Below are 22483 nucleotides of genomic sequence, written 5' to 3' on the forward strand. Positions count from 1 at the left end.
ATTAATGATCAGTGTTCAGTAATATCCCGCGTTCACCCATCGAAAACGTTTTTTTAGCCTTGTTTATATTTTCTAAAATGGAAAAGTAGTGATTTTATATTTATTTCGCATGCTCGCTTGAATCAATGGCTCGGCCAAAATACGTACAATAAACAAACACTTGTGGTTGAACGTCGTTTTGGTAATAGAATGTACACTTTTCTGAATATTTCCTATGTATTGCTGTATTTATGTGTATTCTACAGTATATTAGCTTAAACGTTATATATTTTTACAACGAATGTGAAGAAAGCTATGATAGCTTATACTTAGCCACTCTCGTTGGCACGATGTTGCGTTAGAGTGTGGTCTTGTTATGTTGGGGAAACCGGAGTACCCGGAGTAAACCCACTTTTCCAGCTTGGTTGCCATTTACCAAACTCACATGCTAAAGTATTATATTAATATCTGTTTTTAAAGACGAAAATAGTAGACTCAGTACCATCGCAGTCAACATTTAGAACATATCACATTTCTGATTTCACACAGTTTTAGGCCAGGCATTTTTCACATCGCGTTTTCTTCAACTCACAATGGCAACTATATCCCTACATAACCAACGACGTAGTACAAACGGTTTTGTATATTTCATTGCATACACAGGTAACCTCAAATGTCCAAAAGATCAAAATCAAGTATAACCATTGTTGTATCCTCGTTTCATTCGTTTGTTATTACATTCATTTGTTACTACGTTCATTTCTAACATATAAACAAATAAGAAACAAACACTTATATCATGTTTGTTGTTATTTTGTTTGTTATTTTAATAATAGTGGTCATTTCGATACATCATATAATGACCAGTTTGACACAAAATCATGTACAACCATTGTTGTATCTTTTAGGTTTCAAAGTTACATATTGCAGCCTTAAACAACAAAGGCATATTGTTATACCATTCATTTTATTCAGTAAATTCGTTTGTTTTAAAGTAATTTTTATTATATAAACAACAAAGGAACAAGCACTGATATCATGTTCGTTATTGCATTCATTTGTTATTTTAATACTTTGATACACACAATATTTTTGCTCTTGAGATAATGATTGTAAAGGAAAATGTCATGGACTGTACATTGGTATTTGAGATTCCGGATCTGATTAGCCGACTATTAACACTTTCAGAAATACAATGGAAACTGCAATGACAAGCAGAACGGCCAAACATAATGTAATGTTATTTGATTAAAAACCTTTTGAAACATTTCACTTCATGAACAACATACACACATACATAATGGTTGCCATTCAATATACATATCAAATTGTCGTTTATAAGTAAATGATTTGGTCACCGCATCAAAACATACAGCGAAAAAGTTAACTTGGAAATGGGGTAACCCGAATTACGAGGTCTCAACATCAAAATAAAACGAGCCTGCAAGTAAGCAAAAGTGAGTGAGTGAGTGAGTGAGTGAGTGAGTGAGTGAGTGAGTGAGTGAGTGAGTGAGTGAATGAGTGAGTGAGTGAGTGAGTGAGTGAGTGAGTGAGTGAGTGAGTGAGTGAGTGAGTGAGTGAGTGAGTGAGTGAGTGAGTGAGTGAGTGAGTGAGTGAGTGAGTGAGTGAGTGAGTGAGTGAGTGAGTGAGTGAGTGAGTGAGTGAGTGAGTGAAGGAGTGATTGAGTGAGTGAGTGAGTGAGTGAGTGAGTGAGTGAGTGTGTGAGTGAGTGAGTGAGTGAGTGAGTGAGTGAGTGAGTGAGTGATTGAGTGAGTGAGTTAGTGAGTGAGTGAGTGAGTGAGTGAGTGAGTGAGTGAGTGAGTGAGTGAGTGAGTGAGTGAGTGAGTGAGTGAGTGAGTGAGTGAGTGAGTGAGTGAGTGAGTGAGTGAGTGAGTGAGTGAGTGAGTGAGTGAGTGAGTGAGTGAGTGAGTGAGTGAGTGAGTGAGTGAGTGAGTGAGTGAGTGAGTGAGTGAGTGAGTGAGTGAGTGAGTAAGAGTTAATCCGATAAAATGCCTTTTCTTAAAACATAATCTTCGGCATTAACATATATAAAATCAAAAGATCATATAAAACAACAGCAAAATAAAACTACCAAATTGCAAACATTTTTATCATAAGGAGTGGCATGACTAAGGTGTAAACTATATCGAACATTTGTATGACTGAGGGAATACATACTTTTATGAATAATAATAATAATAAAACTAGACTTAACACTATTGGTACAATTGATTTTATAAAACATCATACATATGAAATACAATATAGAAACATGACAATAAGGTGGTATGTTCGGGTTATATGCTTTGATCTTTTGATCTACATCTACACTGATGCATAATGGTACCCAGGATGTTCAACAACAGGTCCCTGTGTCGAAAAGAACTCAATGTCAGCATACTCCGTCGGCGTATTCTTTTTCCTTGACGGGACTAGGGCGTTGGCTGCCTGTAGGAATTTGATGTCCAATTCGGCGTATTTGAGGCATTCGTCATCCTGTGGGTTCTGGAAAATAGGGCATTGCACTACGTTGCCATAGGACACGATCAGTAAGCATATTAGTATTACCGATTTCGAATCACATATGGAAAGGATCTTAAACTTGCATGACATCATATTTCATAGTTTATAAATTTGAAGACAAGAATGGTCGATACTTTATGGTAGATTGCACACCTGCTTAACTGTGTTCAATAAGAGTGTTCTCCATAAGAGTAATACTTATTGTAGTTGGCTACTCAGCACGCCTTACTGTTCTGGTCAAGCTACTTTGTACTAGTGTTTTGTCATTTGCATAGCATTAATTATCTCGCAAGGTGAAGTGAGTTACCTGCGTTTCAATCCTCTGTGTGGCCGCCTGCCTCTGCACGACTGCGTACTGGACTCCTTCCGTTGCTATGTGTAGCACTTCATTGTCCGACGAGGTGTCTGTTTTTGACAACTTTTTATTTTTGTCCTGGAACGAGCCATTTTTTGCAAAAACCCATGGAAACCAGTGATAAAAGACTGCTGACAAAAATCAGATCGCAGATTTTTATATATAAGTTTAAAAATTGATGTTTTATGCATTTTTCGAAACCATTAGTAACGGTTTGAGCCATTAAACATTAGTTTTGAACAGAAATATGAAAATCTACCATCTGATTTTTTGTCAGCAATCCTATATCATTGGTTTGCACATATTTACGCAAAATGTGCTCTTTCCAAGACAAGAAATAAAAAAAAGTTGTCTATGGTTTAGGTAATCATTACTGACTATAATTTATAAAAGTCCATTTGGAAGGAAGTATATTCTGTTATTGTATAGAGGACCAGAACAAATAGAATAAAGCTGGTTATGATTCCGAATGACTGTCTTTGCAATTGTAAATGACTTTTGATAACTATTTTATAAAAATCGATAAATTTGTTAACTTGATCCAAAGCTAGAATTTCCAGGAAACAAAAAACATCGAAAGCGTTATATTGTTAAAGTTTATATATATGGTACATGATGGAATGTTCAAATGACGTGTAAAGGACTAACAGATGAACGTTAAAGTAAACTTAAAGAAAAAAAACTTACCGCTGTGGTTTTCAACACTGGAAAAGAAAGTAAAAATTATTTTATTAGTTGTTTAATAGTTCATATGATAATACTTTTATAAGCCCAAACGAAGTTCTGTGTTATCGGAAAGACTTTGCTGTATACATTTCATTATACATCAACGATTTAAATATATTAAACTAGTATAACATTCAACAGATATCTGAGATTTCCTATCACTATATAACTTAATCAAAATTACAATTGATACATACATTTCTACTGTGTTAATTACGTCGATCTTTTGCCGTTTAAGAAGCATACATCCTGAAAAAGATATAAGCTCATATGAGACATATATTCAACATTAGTTCTAAATAGTTTTGTTATAAGAGTCTATGTAGGTTAAAGAAATAGTTTGTGAAAGTTGAATTATTTGAAAGTATCATAATTATGTATACTCATTCTGAATACTCCCGTACAAACATTTATGGACCCTTTCAAAACTGAACACCCTGTCCCTCGTGCAGAAAATTAAATTGCATGCAGTTTAATATTGTAGAAGATGAGATTATTCAGGAAATATAATCCTTACTTCCAATAACAAACAGGATGCAGAGTCCACCTATAACACCTGCTCCGATAAGTACATTGATGACAGGAAATCGGAATGTATGAATGTCAGTTTCGTGGGATTGACGACCTGCAATAGCATGTTTTTAAAGTAAAATCGTAATATCTTAAAAAACAAACATCAAATGCATTTCATCCACTTAAAATGTAACCAATATTTCAGCTGTTAATTACGAACCATCTGCTGTTGCGCTTATTACGGTCAAGGAATATTTCAGAAGCACATTTGATTTCCAAGCGTTGCAAGTGTATATATTTTCGCCATCTCTCGCATAATGAAGTGTTAACAGGCATTCGTCTGTTTTGTTACATGTCTTCATTTCAGTGCTATTTTCATCTTCCCACCAAAGCGTCCATTGTCCTTTAGCATCGTTATCATCAACAAGACATCTGACGGTCACTGTAAGAGTCGGATATAAATGAACAGGTGATGTCGTGTTCAAATTCAAAGTCGGGTCACCTGAAATAAAGAGTAGAAAATGTTGAGAAAGCTACTGAGTAAAACGAGTACATAGTTAAGAGAAAATATCACTTATTATACATTTTCAGATTGCCGTATCGTATTCCTGTGGAAAACCACCTTGAATAAAATACATTATAATATATGAGTACATTCGCAATACAGATTCCTTCGAAAGAAGACTGGACATAAAAACAACAGCCTTGTTTGATTAAGAAGGTGAACGAAAGGCGACAAATATACAATACTAAGTGCATACCTTGAAAAGTTACTGTATAAGTTGTATTCAAATGAGATTTGAAATGATCGCATCTTGTTGCACATGTAATTGTCCCAGGCATGTCTTTAGAAACACTGAAACTCACGTTGGAAACAGAACGGAACCTCCCACTGTCACCATTTGTCCAGTTGCTTCGTCGAACGTATTGCAAGTTATCGGTCACACTTGCCCATTCAATTGTGCAAGGTGGATTTGATTCATTCGTTTCACAAGACATGTCTAATAAACAGACATGAACACTATTGGTATATTCATGTATTTTGTGTACGGACATCGAAAGGTCCGACGGCGGATCTAAAAACAGAACAGGATAAACTCTTTGATAAATGTGACTGTTTTCAATTCAGAGTACACAAATATATTATGTAAATATAAGTAAATGATACACACTCAGAGACAGTTGCATTACGCATATATCTTCCAATAATACAAACATTTACCATGGAGTTTAATTTGTTATGCATTTCCTCATTTAGCATTACTATACTTTACTATTACGCGTGTTTTACACAAGTTTTACGCTCTTAAACTTACATTTCATATTAATGTGTTTGCAGACGGTCTTATCGTATAAACCAATATCATATTTGATTTTCCTGGTGCAGCACATTTTTTTTCCATTCCACGTTTTGTTAGCCTTTGTCACCTTTGCTAAACTTGTGAACGTAAGAGATGATCGATTAAATGAATCGGTTTGTTGAGCGTCAGCTAGTAATTCTTTGTCAACGTGTATTTCTATTTCCGGAGCGGGAAAAACATTACGCACTTCACATATTGTTGTTGAACCTTCTCCATCAAGGAATTCAGGAACTATTAGCTTGGGCAGGTTACCTTCTTCTGGAATTGAAACACAATCATTTAACAGCTAATAATATTTTGTCAACGTGTATTTCTATTGCCGGAGCAAGGATAGCATTGCGCTCTTCACAAACTTTTGACGTACTTTCTCCATCAATGTATGCATGACTATAGGCACGGGCAGGTTGCCTTCCTCTGGACTTGAAACACAATAAATAAGAAGCATTCAATATAATACAATATCTAATGATTTTAACCTCCACTAAATAACAAATCATAGCTTATCATTATAAGTATCGTATTTCCTAACCCACGTTACATAAAATTCCGTGCACTTCGTAAGGTGTTTCGAGGGCTGCATTAGCAACCTGACATGTCACATTCCGTCTTGACAATCCATCCATATGTTGATGGACGTTACGGAATCGGTACAACCCTTTGTTCCGTTTTCTTTCAACAAGAACAAATGAATCATGGCCCAGTAAAAGTACTACTTATATAGGATCTGTTCCATTGTTAATGTTACAATAAATATCGGAGCCTGCATAGACATAAATACATTCTGTTGCTTTAAAGTCAGTGGAATTTGGACCACCAATAACTGGATAACTCGGTCGCTGTGAAAAACAACAACAAATCATTTAAATCTGTTTGGAATACCACATAACCTCTCAAAATGCAAATGTAAACTGATGGTTTATCACATTGCTGTCCATTCATTTATTATCTGGAATCATCCATTATCCAACTTGCACTTATATAGCTCATTTTTATTCAAAGCTGATGTAACCCCCAAACAAAGAAAAACAGTATTTAAAGGTCAAAATGTTCGATGAAGTAACAGCAAGGTACCTGGAGTATGAAGCTGCACAGAATTCGTGTAGCTATCTGAATTGCGATTTAAAATATACGTTCCTTCATGTCTTTCTCCAAAGCTAAATATAGTCAATATGCATAAATAATCCACAAACAACTGTAAAGTGGAAATTAAAATCTTTCGAATTGTCAGATTTTAACAATGGATTTACAATTGTAACAGAATTTAAACAAATTTGTGTGAACTGAATAATTAGACAACAATCATCGTACTTTTCACATTTACAGCTTATTATAATTAACGAGTTTATTTCATTCAAATAAACAGAAAGTAATAAAAACAGGTGTTGGTGAATACGGGCCCAGAAAAAAATATGAGTCCACGCGAAACTACATGGATAGGCACAGTAGCAAACAATCTACCATAATTGTGTAAGATGGATTTTAAAAATAAAACCCCAAATGACAAACAAAGAGGAAACAAAAACACAACACACATTCTTTATAGCATTAATCTTAACATTTGGGTTTCCGCCTTTAAACAGTTTTACCTTTCAGATGTATCGGTACCATGCGTGTTCTAATCGTTTTGTTTGTTGAACATCCGGCATAGAAATCAGATATGTTGTATTCAATTGAAGGCCTCCATTTTAAAAAGAATGACCCATCCTCCGAATATGTTGTAACTTTTGGCCCATGCATTGTTTGTAATTGTGTTCCACCTTCCATTATGTATCTCCATTCTACCTCACATTCCCAAGGGTAGAACGGTGTCGCTTTCAGTGTTACCTCCCTGTTCACAAAGGCGGGTCCTACCACTGATATAGTTCCATACTTGTTCTCGGCTGCAAAGACGTAGTCAACAAGAGCTGTTATAGAAGTAGCATACAAATACACATGTCACACTCAATAACGGGTCAAACTGTAAATACTATAATTAAGTATTATTATGAAAAATCATATAGTTATATAACAAGTTGGACGCTATAAGGTTAAAGCAATTAAGCATCCAAAATTATCTGAACATTCATAAACGTATGAATCTAAAATAAAAACGAATATAAAAAGGAAATAAACGTTACCTTGCTTTTTAATATTTCTTTTAGCATAAACATTAATTCGCATAGAAATAGAATTAGTACGCAGTTGAAGTAGTATTAGTAGTAATATTATTAGTAGTAGTAGTAGTTGTTGTTGTAGAAGAAAAGTCTGTGTGGCTACTAAGTTAATTTCGATACCTGTTCTCAATGCGAAGCTATGTTGGCCTACTCGCTTTCTCTGTCAGCAAGACGCATTTATCACAAATTATGTTTATAAAAAGAAATACGGACTTGCACCCCTTAAAATGTTAGTTCCCAGAATTATCCAATATATCTAAAATAAGAACGGTTATGTCACTGATTCTTACCTTTAGTAGTAGAAGTAATAGCAGTAGTAGAAGTAGTAGAAGTAGTAGTAGTAGTAGTAGTAGTAGTAGCAGTAGTAGCAGTAGTAGCAGTAGTAGCAGTAGTAGCAGTAGTAGCAGTAGTTGTTGTAGTAGTAGTAGTAGTAGTAGTAGTAGTAGTAGTAGTAGTAGTAGTAGTAGTAGTAGTAGTAGTAGTAGTAGTAGTAGTAGTAGTAGTAGTAGTAGTAATGGTAGTGGTAGTAGTAGTAGTAGTAGTAGTAATGGTAGTAGTAGTAGGAGTAGTAGTAGTAGTAGTAGTAGTAGTAGTAGTAGTAGTTGTAGTAGTAGTAGTAGTAGTAGTAGTAGTAGTAGCAATTTTTGTTTAATATAAGAATTAATATGATTAAGAGGGTTTTACTTATGCAACATACCTGAAGTGAGTACGGCAAGTTGAGCACATATAAGCATCCATTGTCGTGGCATATCTCGCAAAATTATTTATTTAATGATGCGAGTGATTTTGTTTGGTCGTATTCATTGGCAATTGTGTTACAATTGTAACTTATCATTTAAGAAACAGACCTTCCATATAATTTTCCATAGGGAAGTTATGTGTTATTCACCGTTTCTGTCCACAATTGTTTAACTTGCGTACCGGAAACGCTTAAGTCATTGTTTGGTCTTGACAATGAGTTCAACTGATGGTACATCATTGTAAAGGAAAGAAGGTTTCATCTGCAGACATACGCTATATTCACAAAAGGGAAATAATGTAGGTCTAAAACTGTTCTTTATAATTAACTTTGCATCATTAAGTTGCTCAAACCACACTCGAAGTCATGAGTGAAGATATAGTTTTTCAATGATCACGATTGAAATGAAATACGATCTCAGACTGAAATCAACATATGTTCAGTTCAGTTTACCGTTTCCTGTACGAAATTTATAGGCTAAATTTAGAATCTCATGTCATGAACTCCATATTGAAATTGGTCGATTTTTTAGTATTGATAGAGATGATCGCTTTTGTATATATTTAAGGAATGAATTGCGGGGTTGATGTCATTATCGGGGCATGAAAGCAATTGGGCTGGTCAAAGTGTGTGGAGTCCAAATGTCTCAACGCGTACTTTGACCAGTCCAATTGCGTTCAAATCCCCGATAATTCATTACTTATATTTACACCAACAGTTCATTTTATCATTCAATAGTTGTTATAACAATACTTCATTTCATTTAAGAAAACCTTTCAGTAATCGTTTCTTACACATTCTGTAAAAGGTAAGACCGACTGTTACTGGAAACATTTTTTTCAAATGACGTCACAATAACGCGAGAAAAGATCAGCCACTTGTAATCACTTTTAAAGCTGCACTCTCACAGATATACCATTTTTACAACCATAAACAGGGCAGACTGCGCAATGTGTCATTAAAATTAATCAAGATTAAAAAAAGTTACCTTTGTCCTTATGCAAAGCAAAATATTGCCGTCTGATGTAGCATTATGACACCACTTCCCATGTGTTGTTTGAAACAGTTTGAGGAAAAGCAACATCAAACTCGATCGAATTATTTTTTTGTTTAATGACCTCCCTTTCAATTGAAAACATTCAATAAATGTACCAAACATGTTTCTTCAGCGAATGTCAGCTAACTACAACTTTCCATGAATTATATTTCGACAATATTGTTATTTGACTTCAGGGGTCGAAACTAACTTTTTTCCCAAGGGATCTCAAAGGGACATCACCAGCTGAAATTAACTAGGTCTTCTTGAAGTCAGGCAAATTTGCGTTTGTTTTATGTGTTTGTTTAAGCTTTAATATGAAATGGGGGGGGGGGGGGGGGTCATGACGTTGTATGTGGTAGAAGCGCTCTTAAATTATTCAGTTTAATATTCTAGAAATGTACGTATAAAGCTGATTTAAAAATTTCAAACACACACAAAATGCTTAGGATCATAATAATATGATCACGAATCATGTTTACGGAACAAAGTGAGCACTCAAAAGGCTTTCATTGGTTGCATCTTTTGGCAATTTCATCATGAATATGCATGCTTGGGAGGTTTAAATCTATTGTATTCAGATCTGTTTTCATTCAAATATGTATTTATTACTAGCAAAGAGGATGCAGATCGATTCGAATGTGATTTGGAACCGGAAGTAGACTAGTAAAACGAACAGTGTGCTTTTTAATACCTCTTAATATAAAAACTCAGCAAATAAAATCTCTTTATTACGATTGCTAATCAATTTCTGATTGAAAGTAATATGTATTTTGTGTTTTTGTATACCTTTTTGCCAAACAAGTATGTTGACCTGCCGAAAACAGCTGACGTTGTTGTCCTCGGAATCCCGGGACAACGGGACACCGGTTGTATATATAACATGCGGTGGAAGACACATATGATACGCCTACTAAAATAAATATTTAAATTAATCAGCATTCATGTGGCACCACCTAACTAACAAGTAATATTTTTGGTCAATATAAAAGTAGTCCTGTACGTTGATTATTAAGAGGCATGTAAATGAACAATTATGCATGAATTTAAACTAAAATTAAAGAAAACCATCGCCAAATGAAGGTGACCGAAAATGCACAAGACGTTCCGAAAACGAATATCCTCGCCGTATGCATAACGATCAGCATCTGGGTAGTGTTGTCGTGTTATAATTATGTTAGATTGTAATTGTATTACTGTCAGTAAAATATTCAAGGAGTATAACCAACATAAGGCATTAAACCTCTATTCTGTTTGAGATCTTTAAAGGTACTGATATGTGTAACAAGGTTTCCACATATATCATAATAGAAAATAACTGCAACATTTTATAGGTGTTCTGTATTCTTGGTTTATGATGCTGTATATAACTATGAAATCGAAATGGAAAATAGCAATATAGTTTATAATGGCAACATATTTAATGTCATTTTACAATACGTGTGCACAAACTAAAATTCACTAAAGCTAATGTTCATCACTCTTCGTAGGGAAGAGTTAAACATTCAGGGATAAAGTTGTCATTGCAGTTTCTTGTTTAAGACTGCAGGAAATCTACTAATTTCAATTTGAGAACAATATGTGCCTCATTCATGGCTTACTTGTTACATAAGGTCTACGATTTTATCAAAATTAAAACACACACTGTTTTTTCCCAAAAGCTGCAGAGCTTATTTTAAAACGACGTTATCGTAGATATTTGATATTAGTTTCATCACCCACAACACAAAATGTTACACTATTATATGAACAACTCGCCACATTCACGAGCGAAGTGGGTGAGGTATCTGATGTTGCACCATGTTGTTAAGGTCGACTTTCAATAGCTAGCGTGCATTAAAAGGTGCAGAGATATAATCTATATGCACGCTAGTTATTCAACGGTTAAGTTCCGCCGTCTTGTAACGCTAGCGTGCATTCAACGTTAAAGAGATGTAATCTGTCTGCATGCTAGTTATTGGACGGTTAAGCTTCGCCGTCTTGTGACGCTAGCGTGCGTTAAAAGATACAGCGATATAATCTATCTGCACGCTAGTTATTGAACAGTTAAGCTCCGCCGTCTTGTAACGCTAGCGTGCGTTCAACGTTACAGAGATGTAATCTATCTGCACGCAAGTTATTGAACGGTCAAGCTCCGCCGTGTTGTAAGGCTAGTGTGCATTAAACGTTACAGGGATGTAAAATATCTGCTCGCTAGTTATTGAACGGTTAAACTTCGCCTTCTTGTAACGCTAGCGTCCTATAAACGTTACAGCGATGTAATATATCTGCACGCTAGTTATTGAACGGTTAAGCTTCGCCGTCTTGTAACGCTTGCGTGCGTTAAAAGTTACAGAGATGTAATCTATCTGCACGCTAGTTATTGGACGGTTAAGCTTCGCCGTCTTGTAACGCTAGCGTGCGTTAAAAGAAACAGCGATGTAATCAATCTGCACGCTAGTTATTGAACGGTTAAGCTCCGCCGTCTTGTAACGCTAGCGTGCGTTAAACGTTACAGCGATGTAATATATCTGCACACTAGTTATTGAACGGTTAAGCTCCGCCGTGTTGCGACGCTAGTGTGAGTTAAACGTTACAGGGATGTAATCTATCTGCACGCTAGTTATTGAAAGATTAAACTCCGCTGCTTGCGTTAAACGTTACAGATATATTATCTATTAAAAGCTAGCGTCCGTTAAACGTTACAGAGATGTAATCTATCTGCACGCTTTTTATTGAACGGTTAAGCTCCGCCTTCTTTTAACGCTAGCGTCCGTTAAACATAACAGAGACGTAATCTATCTGCATGCTAGTTATTGAACGGTTAAGTTCCGCCGTCTTGTAACGCTAGCGTACATTTAACGTTATAGAAATGTAATCTATCAATAGCTATATAGCGTCCGTTAAACGTTGCAGAGATGTAATCTATCCGCAAGCTAGTTATTGAACAGTTAAGCTCCACCGTCTGTAACGCTAGCGTGTGTTAAAAGTAACAGCGATGAAATCTTTCTGCAAGATAGTTATTAAACGGTTAAGCTCCGCCGTCTTGTACCGCTAGCGTGCGTAAAAAGTTACAGCGATGTAATCTTTCTGCAAGCTAGTTATTGAACGGGTAAGCTCCGCCTTCTCATTACGCTAGTGTGCGTTAAACGTTACAGAGATGTGATCTATCTGCACGCTAGTTATTGAACAGTTAAGCTCCGCCTTCTTGTAACGCTAGCGTGCGTTAAACGTTACAGAGGTGTAATCTATCGGCACGCTAGTTATTAAACGGTAAAGCTCCACCGTCTTGTACCGCTAGAGTGCGTTAAACGGTACAGAGATGTAATCTATCTGCACGCTAGTTACTGAACGGTTTAGCTCCACCGTCTTGTAACGCTAGCGTGCGTTAAACGTTACAGAGATGTAATCTATCTGCACGCTAGTTTTATTGAACGGTTAAGCTCCGCCATCTTGTACCGCTAGAGTCCGTTAAACGTTACAGGGATGTAGTCTATCGGTTAATCTCCACCTTCTTGTAACGGCTCATATATTGGGCTTAATGTATAGACGAAAGCAAAGGAAGCTCTGTCAAACAAGGTACAACTAATTTTATAGCGGTTCGACTGTACTCCCAAAGTGTGTTAGAAGCATTTTCTTTTATTGCAATAGGTTGCCCTGTCCATAGTTGTTATATATATATATATGAGTAAACTTGTCAAAAAGGTCGAGAACATAGAGAATTGTATTTCAAAAATCCATGGTAAATGGGTTTTTTGCGATCAAAATATTGTATTCAAAACCTCACAATTTCATGCCCTTAGACTGACACCTTTTATTTGAGTAATTCATACTAGCTGGGACAATAGTTGGAGATATAATCATGTTAACCGGTTTAACACCATCCCCAGTAAAATATTGCACTAACATTAACCGTCTATTGCCTCGTGGCATTGAACGTCTCGTTTGATAAGTACAAGTAGTGTCTTTTTGTTCGGGCATTGTATTTAGAAACATAATATTGTCGGTCATTGTCCGCTTATAGTAAAACCACCAGCAATTACTTTTTTGTGTGGTTATTATATTATGTGGTTACACATTATATTGTGATTACTCTGAAACAATTGCGACCTTTGGACGATTATTTTTAATAAAATATTGCGGACGCTTATCAGTAGTATAGGGGCCCCTCCGTAGTAAAATTTGCATAATGACATCATCAATTATAAATAGCCCTCCGTAGTCAAATTTGCATAATGGCTTTATCATTGAGATCTTGACAACATCCTCATATTTGGCGCTAATAAATTTGGTTTCGACCTAGCGTTTTGTATAATTAAGATTTAATCTATTTACATTAATAAAGGTGAAGTAGGTGTCTCGCCAGTCCAGCTTTTTTTAATTAACAGCGGATGACATGTTAATCATGTGAGTTTGATTGAGTAGCAGCAACGGCTGAAGAATCACAAAGCTTGTACTTTACGGGGACGGTCCGTCTTCATTAATCAAACACTTGATCTAGAGAAAAACACTTGAACTGTCAATGATCACTTAAAAACGTTCGCATGAATTCAGCACTTATGTTAAGAGCTCCTTTATATAAAGTCTTGACCCTTCGCGCCTATCATTGTAGTGAGATCAGTCATTAACACACAAAGAAGTCAACTTCAGAGGTAACTACATTTATTGTACATACCAATTTGAAAATAAATGAACAAAACCTTGTACAAAATTTTCAATAATCATTTTCTCAAGGAAATTCACTAAGATGTATGTTATAAATATGAGTATGTACTTGATAGTTTAAAAAAAAACATTGATAAGAGTAATGTAAATTCATAAGTAATAATGTTGGTTAAATGTTTGAAGCAATAAAACTTTATCTAGGCGACCATTTACAAAAGTCTTTGTTACATTTCTACTGGTTTTATAAAACGTATTTCAAACAAAATTTCAGATAATCACTTGAAATTGTTAATCTTGGGAGACTACACGCCATAAGAAAGAAAAAAGGTCAAATATTCAAACAAGTATGGTTTACCCCCTTTAAGGAAATACAAACTAGCTTTCTGATTAATTATGAACAATGCATTATCCCAAGGTCAGTGGTCTATCGCGCGTTTACTTTTGAGTGATTAACTCTGATCCTGAAAGGTCTGAGGTTTGAAACACCCCATAGTTTTGTTTCAATGCAAACATATTTAAAAGTATCAAACTGGTAAAACAGAATACATGTTACAATCACATAAAATGTGACTAGTCCCGTTATTAAGTATTTAATTGTCATCCGTTAAGTCAACGATGGGCTGTGTATTAGAAGGTCCAACGGGACACGGGGCATACGTTGAAACTTTAGACTTTTGAATGAAATCAGTGTTGTACTCTTTAGGCATATGGTGTAAAAAAAGAGTTTTCAGTGCGATAAACAGAGAGTAAAACTCTAAACGGTGAGACTCTCCATTAAATCCTTCGAGTACATGACTCAATTCATGTAGGAAAACAACTATCAAATGGTCAATACAAGAAATGCCACTTAAATTGAGTATAATCATAACCTTGGTCGAACCAGCACTCTTCATAGTAATACCTATGGGAGCATTGCCATGTGTTTTTATCAGTTTGATACCTAAAGTATTGAATTCGGTAGAACGCTGACCAATCAAATGGGTAAACAAACTTAAAACGACTTCTATAGTGGAAAAGGCCTCGTCAACTGTAAATGGCCGCCTAATATAGACATCATTATCTTCACAACCATATCTGATGCCGTACAAATTGTCAGGATATTGAAAACTAAATCTAGGTAAATTACGAGTGTTTGTTCGCACATTCCCATTTGGAAGTTCTTTAATAACTTTCAGTTTTTGCACAATATAACGGCCACATCCAGTTTGTATTAACATTAGCAGCATCATATATGCACTTGGGAAACACATTCCCTCCGTCACGTCACAGAGCTCCGGTATTTGGAACTTTTTAGCCACCTGATAATAAAGAAAACTATTTAAAATTGTTTTGTTAGCAAACAAGCACACGCACACACACACACACACACACACACACACGCACGCACGCACGCACGCACCCACGCACACACGCACACACGCACACACGCACACACGCACACACGCACGCACACACACACACACACACGCACGCACGCACGCACGCACGCACTCACGCACGCACACACACACACAGAAACACGCACGCACGCACACACGCACACACACACACACACACACACACAAATAAAGAGAGAAAAAACAATGATAAATTGTGTTTAAAAACCAGCGGTTTGATTATTTACTATGGTTTAAATCAATGTTAAACTTCACTGCACCTGAACAGTCAGATTGACCAGAGACTTAGTAATTGCCAACCGCTGGTTCATTTAAGGACACATTAATCTCACAGAACTGGTCAAGCGATTTTATGATTTAACAGGCAACCCCATGTAAATATGTTCCTGTCTATGTTCGTTAAGGGAATTGTAGATAAAAAGACTTATCTTATTTCAATTATAGTTTTTTCGTAACATTTTAAGAATGATATTTTATCTTTATTATGATACACTTTTTATTTTTATTGAAAGGAATTTTTCTCTTCATTACATAAATTTTGAAAACATCTAATAGTTATCTACAATGACTGTTAAGAATTTTAGATATAAAGCAGCACTCTCAACACAGTTTAACTTGTTTATGTATAACAATACAACCAAACACCGACATACTGGTTGGCTACATTCATTTTGACCTGAGTAGCTTACTGTACAGGGGAATAATCTTTAATGTTTTTGAACATGACATGGTTAACAAAGTATTCTCCCATGATCTGAGTAGCTTACTGTACAGGGGAATAATCTTGAATATTTGAACATGACATGGTAAACAAAGTATTCGCCCATTGATTCACCTGTTAATTGAAATTTTGTCTAAATTGGGTCTATTCTTGAAATATTCCTTGAAAAGAACACTGAATTTTTCCAGTTTTTACCATTTTCCTTCGCTTGATGAATTATGATGATAGTTGATGTGTAGATGTGGATTGTTAGCTTGTAATTGGTATGCATTAGGGTAGCGAACAATGTCACTTTAACAAAAATAGAAAGAGTTGTTGTTTTACCCAACAACTTTTAGTTAAAATTAATGAATAGTGATGAATCATAGTGTGAATTAAAGCATACTGATTGGACTTGCTACCAATGTTGTAGAAGTAGATCAATGATTTCCGTACATGTAATTCATTGACTATAATTCCTGATTGCCCATATTAAAAACATGGTTTTGTCGCATTGTGACGTCTCTTATTCATTCTTTATTTACTGTCAGAATAAATATTTAAACCTAAATTCGCTAATTCGAATCTGTCTATTTCGAAATAATATTTTGTCTATAATATCTTTTAATGTGTATTTTATCAATCTTTATTTCCAATTCGAAATTGTACACACTGTCAATTTGTGTCCACTATTTGAAATACCCCCACAAGATAAAATATCAAACCTTACTTCTTTTATCACAACTAGATTTACATAAGTCAACTAAGACTTCATACATACTTAATCTAGTCGAAATAGTAATTTTTTAAATCTTATTTACAATAAAATGTTGACAACAATTTATTGTTAGACTTTTTGGTGGTGTAAAAATGAGAAGCCATTTGTTTGAAAGCCAAGCTAAGCTTAGTTTAACGTGATTATTTAATTTGCCTTAATGACTTACCAGGTATTTCACAATCGCTATGAAATGATTATATGTATGGTTGAACATGTAAGTCTATAAATAGACCAGTGACTTCATTCATGTTACTATAATTAACTATTCGAGTATGTAAATATACCCACATTTAATCATGTTCATTTCTATTGTGTTGTGTTTAATTATAGTAGTGTTATATATAGAGTGTTACATTTAATAAGGGCGTCCTGTAAACATTGGAAATCATTTTACAGAAACATGGATCTACTGACCTCAACCCTCGAATTCATGCTGAACACCATTTCTAGTGAAGATGAACTGATGAATTTTGCCGCTACATGGGGTATTCAAGAGTCTTCAACTGTACGGTTACGACTTTTACAGATACGAAATCCTGAGTACGGTGGCACCTTTGTCAATGAAGAACTTGACCTCATACTTCAACATTTTGGGGGAGCATCTACATCAACTGATCAACAAATGTCTTCTGCCATGAATGTCGATTTAGACTTGGCATTTGATTATGTTCAAGAACAAGATGAAGTGGAGGGTGCCGTTCAAGCTATTTTGTTTGACGATGAAATAGAAGAGGCATCACATGCTTGTGTTGAAGACGGCCCCTGGAGTCCGACGCCAGCTGTTCAAGCTACTTTGTTTGACGATGAAGTGAAAGAGGCATCACATGTTTGTGTTGAAGACGGTCCATGGAGTCCGGTGACAGCTGTTCAATGCGGAGCAGGAGATGAACCGGGTCCGTCCAATAGATCCGACCATCTCCCGCAAGGCCCATCACATGAATTGGATACACCTAAACTAAAGTATACTATAAGAAAGAAAGGTGTGCGAACCTTTGCCAAAAATGCGGCAAAGGATACGACCTATGAAGTCAAGATAGATGAAGAGTATCACGGTCAACGTCTCCACGATGTACGAATTGGTCTTCACCAAATGTTTGACGATCTGTTAGGTCAGGCGCGGGGGAATTTAGCGGGAAATGATTTGGGTAGGGTCATCATTCATCACGGGGGACTCCACGATCCGATCATTATTCCATTACAGAAATGGAGTGAACTCTGTGCCGATGTGGTCATGTCTACTATCGAAAAGGTACTTAATAGTAACCAGGAGTTGGCTATTGACTCAAGTTTTGAAATAACTATAGGATCGATCAATTTACCCAAAGGAGGCACTAGACAAAGAATCATTTCACTTAAAGGAAAAAATAATTCTTTACAACTCAAAACTTCCATCGTGACTATAGAAAATGAAGATCAACTGTGTATGGCCAGAGCTATAGGGGTCAGCTGGGCAAAATTAAATAGATGTTCACCGGAAGAATGGAAAGAGATTGTCAAAAACAGAGGAAAGAAAAGTAATTTGGAACTGATTCTGAAACACAACAAGGTTCCAAAAAGTTATTTTTCGAATTTGCTGAAAAACAAACGAAATGAGCAGAGACAACTTGCAGTCATACTCAGTCGAATGGCTAATGTACCTCTGGATTGCCCAGCCAGTCTCAGTAACATAGAAGCCTTTGAAGAAGTTCTTGGTGTGAAAATAATGATAATCAGCGCCCGATTAGGTAACAAATTTATCACCAACCCTAATACTGGCGAACACCCGTGTATATATCTGTATTTGGTCGACGACAATCATTTTAACGCCATAACCAGTATCACCGGATTCTTCAACGCAAGCTACTTTTGTGACAAATGTCTCAAGCACTACAAGCAATCTAGGAAGACATGAATGTGAGATTAAATGCCTTGTATGTAAGAAGGACAACTGTCTCATGTCAGAAAACACCGTGATATGTAAAGACTGTAACATGAAATGCCGATCGCAAGAGTGCTTCGATAGACACCGTCAAGGACCAGAGGGACTTAACCGTCAGCGAGATGACGACCAAAGTAAAGAGGTGTCACAGTGTGAGACATTCTGGAAATGTCGTACCTGTTATAAAGTCATAAATAGGACAAAGCGTAATATAAAAGATCATAGATGTGGAGAATACTTATGTAATTCTTGTAAAACATATGTGCTCGAAGATCATCTCTGCTTCTTGAGAGCTACACCATACAAACAAAACGATTCTAAATTTATCTTTTTTGATTTTGAATGTACTCAAGATGAAGTATTAGAATGTCAAGAAGGATACCGTCCAGTTGAGTGTGAACACAGTCAACCAGATTGTAATACTTGCCTTAAATGTCAGAACTGTAAGTCTTCTTGGTGTGGAAAGTCGACTCATCGACCCAATTTTGTTGTCGCCCAAACAGCATGTGATGAATGTAAAGACGAGGCGCCAGACACACCGTGTAAAAAATGTGGAGATCGTTGCGAAAACTGTCAGAAAGAGGAAAAAGAACCTTGTTTGCCGAGTTGCGGACAGCGTGAATTTATTTTTGAAGGTTGTGAGACGTTGGAAACCTTTGGGACCTGGTTATTTTCACCTCAACACAAACACTATAAAGCCATTGCTCACAATATGAAAGGATATGACGGTTATTTTCTACTTGAGTATCTCATTGACCAGTCCATACGCCCGAACAAAATCATTTACAGTGGTTCCAAAATTATGTATATGACGATAGAAAAAGGTCTTAACATCACAATTATAGACAGTTTGAATTTTCTCCCCATGAAGCTTGCTGCCCTGCCAAAGACGTTTGGCTTAACAGAGATGAAAAAGGGTTGGTTTCCTCACTTATGCAACACTAGGGAAAACCAGACTTATATTGGACCGTACCCAGACGCTAAATATTACGGATATGATTTCATGAGTGCCAGAGAACGAGAAGAATTGTTGGCTTGGCTCGATTCTAAGAAAGAAGAGACCTTTGACTTCCGAAAAGAAATGCTTGAGTATTGTCGTAGTGACGTTGATATTTTAAGAAAAGCTTGTTTAACCTTAAAAGATTTGTTGAAAACCGCCACGCAGACTTCTGCCTTATTAACGAAAAAGAAAAAGGGCAAGATTGTTAAAGAGATGTGTCCCGTCTCTGTTGACCCCTTTAACTATTCAACCATCGCTTCCGTGTGTATGGGTATCTTCAAAACCAAGTTTTTTGAAGAAGAATGGGAGGTCAAAATCAATGACGCCAAAGAGTGGACACCTGCCCGATACATTGACGGTAACTTAGAAATTCTGAAGAACGATACTTGGATTAAAGAAGGGCATCTAGAAGAAGACGATATTATCAAAACTAAACGGTTTATAAAATCTCCTATTGCTCAAATTCCGTCTGTCAGAAAAGACAGTTTCAGTCGGATGTCTCTACAGTGGCTGGAGTTGATGTCCAAACAAGATGGTATCACTATTCAACACGCTCTCAATGGCGGAGAAAAGACATTACCGGGAACACGGTACAAATTGGATGGCTACTGTGCCGAAACCAATACGGCTTACGAGTACCACGGTTGTGTCTTTCATGGTTGTCCCGTCTGTTACGCAGAGGACACAATTCACCCATTAACTAGCCGGTCAATGCGAGAACTCTACGTCATGACCCAGAAGAAAAAGACGTATATTGAGCGTCTAGGAATGACCTACAAATGTATTTGGGAACATGAATTTCAAAATCAACTCCATTCTGATCCGAAACTTCAACAATATGTGACCTCTTTGGACTTTACTGACCGACTGGATCCCCGAGATAGTTTCTTTGGTGGTAGAACCAATGCCAGTCGGCTTTACTATAAAACTACAGGTGATGAACAAATCAAGTACATCGATTTTACTTCACTCTATCCGTGGGTCAATAAATACTGTCAATACCCTGTAGGACACCCTGAAATAGTAACATCAAATTTCAAAACAATCAGTGACTACTTTGGTATTGCCAAAGTAAAAATACTACCGCCTAGAGGACTCTATCACCCAGTACTTCCTTACCGTTCAAATGGAAAACTCAAGTTCCCACTATGTAAAACATGCGCCGATACAGAAAACCAAAATGATTGCATCTGTTCGAAAGATGAAAGGGCGATAATTGGAACCTGGTGTACACCGGAACTTCAAACGGCTGTACAGCAAGGATACACAATCATTCAAATCTACGAAGTGTACCATTGGTCTGACACGACAAAATACAATCCCTCTACACAAGAGGGGGGTCTGTTTGCCAAGTACATCAACACCTTTCTCAAGTTCAAACAGGAGGCAAGCGGCCCTCCCGACTGGATCAAAACTGAGGAGGATGTCCTCAAATATATCAATGACTACTTTCAAAAGGAAGGCGTCTCGCTACAGAGTGATATGATCCTTAAAAATCCCGGATTGAGGGCGTTGGCCAAGTTGTGCCTCAATAGTTTCTGGGGTAAATTCGGACAACGTCTTAACATGCGACAAACACAGTTTTTCCACCAGTCGGAAGTGGACAAGTTTTTTCAAATATTCACTGATCCTATGAAACAACCGCAGAACTTTCACATCGTCGCTGAAGACACACTTCAAATGGAATGGACGTACAAGAATGACTGTCTACCTGTGGATAACAAAACCAACATTTATTTGGCCACATTCACGACCTGTTGGGCCAGACTTAAACTCTACAGTGTATTAGAAGATTTGGATCGTCGAGTAATCTACTTTGATACCGATTCTATTGTCTACGTGAGTCAACCCGGTCAGTACGATCCACCACTAGGTGACTATCTGGGTGAACTCACCGATGAGCTGAGTGAAGGTGAACACATTGTCGAGTTTGTGTCTGCAGGTCCAAAAAACTACGCATATAAGACCAATACAAACAACGAAACCTGCAAAGTGAGAGGTTTCACTTTACATTTTACAAACAGTCAAATGATCAACTTTGACAGTGTGAAACAGATAGTTACATGCCCAGAAGCGCTATCAGCAGTAACAGTAGTTAATCCGAGAAAAATATGTAGGGACAAAAGAAAACGAAAGCTCTACAATAGAAAAGAAGAAAAAACATACCAAATGGTATACACGAAGCGTAGAAGAATAGACAACTTTGATACGGTACCTTATGGTTACTGAAAGTAATTAGTTTTGGATTGACCTTTGTTTAACATTGTAAATAAGATATGTACGTGACTATTTGTTTTTTATATGGTTTTGGCATGTTTTTGTACTGTTATTGAATAACCATTTTATTACCTGATTGTACATATCATATTTGATATTGTTTTACTGTGGCATGTGTTGTTTGAAATAAAAGAACATATACGATATTTCTCAGCTTTTTTTTTTTAGTCACACAAATTAAACATTATAAGGGTCAGTTACAATGTACAAGGACCATCGTGGACATAATAAGACGTGTTTGAATAAACCATGAGCAGTAAACATGACCTGTCACATGAAGTACCGACACCACCACTCCAACCATTACCAACATCATCACCACAGAACAACAATATCCACCCCCACTCAGCGTCCAGTGAAATACCCTTACTTCCGTTCAAACCG

The 22483-nt window shown here is 36.5% G+C and overlaps 2 protein-coding genes across 3 annotated transcripts; one reads left to right on the forward strand and one right to left on the reverse strand.

The window, feature by feature from the left end:
- Positions 1-999: 999 nt before the first annotated feature.
- LOC128202649 (uncharacterized) lies at positions 1000-8407 on the reverse strand. Of its 2 annotated transcripts, none has more exons than XM_052903671.1 (10): positions 8308-8407; positions 7044-7337; positions 5413-5715; positions 4858-5172; positions 4317-4598; positions 4101-4208; positions 3781-3832; positions 3545-3561; positions 2810-2907; positions 1000-2484 (listed from the first exon to the last, which is right to left on the reverse strand). In XM_052903671.1, exons 1-10 carry the CDS (start codon positions 8357-8359, stop codon positions 2305-2307), a joined length of 1701 nt encoding a protein of 566 aa, XP_052759631.1. In that variant the 5' UTR covers positions 8360-8407; the 3' UTR covers positions 1000-2304. The 2 variants fall into 2 exon arrangements, with proteins under 2 accessions (XP_052759631.1, XP_052759630.1); XM_052903670.1 differs by having other exon boundaries at positions 7044-7361; positions 8308-8399.
- An 11127-nt stretch (positions 8408-19534) lies between these two features.
- LOC128246393 (uncharacterized) lies at positions 19535-22051 on the forward strand. The gene has a single exon (XM_052964577.1). The coding sequence runs from the start codon at positions 19535-19537 to the stop codon at positions 22049-22051; it is 2517 nt and encodes an 838-aa protein (XP_052820537.1).
- Positions 22052-22483: the final 432 nt, after the last annotated feature.

This window comes from Mya arenaria, chromosome 9 (assembly GCF_026914265.1).
Source record: "Mya arenaria isolate MELC-2E11 chromosome 9, ASM2691426v1".
Classification (NCBI taxonomy): Eukaryota; Metazoa; Mollusca; class Bivalvia; order Myida; family Myidae; genus Mya; species Mya arenaria.

Coding starts and splice junctions, on each gene's coding strand:
- LOC128202649 (XM_052903670.1), bottom strand. CDS start 8,359: ATGCCACGACAATGGATGCTTATATGTGCTCAACTTGCCGTACTCACT. Junction 5,173..5,412: donor CAAACACATTAATATGAAAT/GTAAGTTTAAGA, acceptor TTCTGTTTTTAG/ATCCGCCGTCGGACCTTTCG. Junction 3,833..4,100: donor CATCCTGTTTGTTATTGGAA/GTAAGGATTATA, acceptor TATCTTTTTCAG/GATGTATGCTTCTTAAACGG.
- LOC128246393 (XM_052964577.1), top strand. CDS start 19,535: ATGAAAGGATATGACGGTTATTTTCTACTTGAGTATCTCATTGACCAG.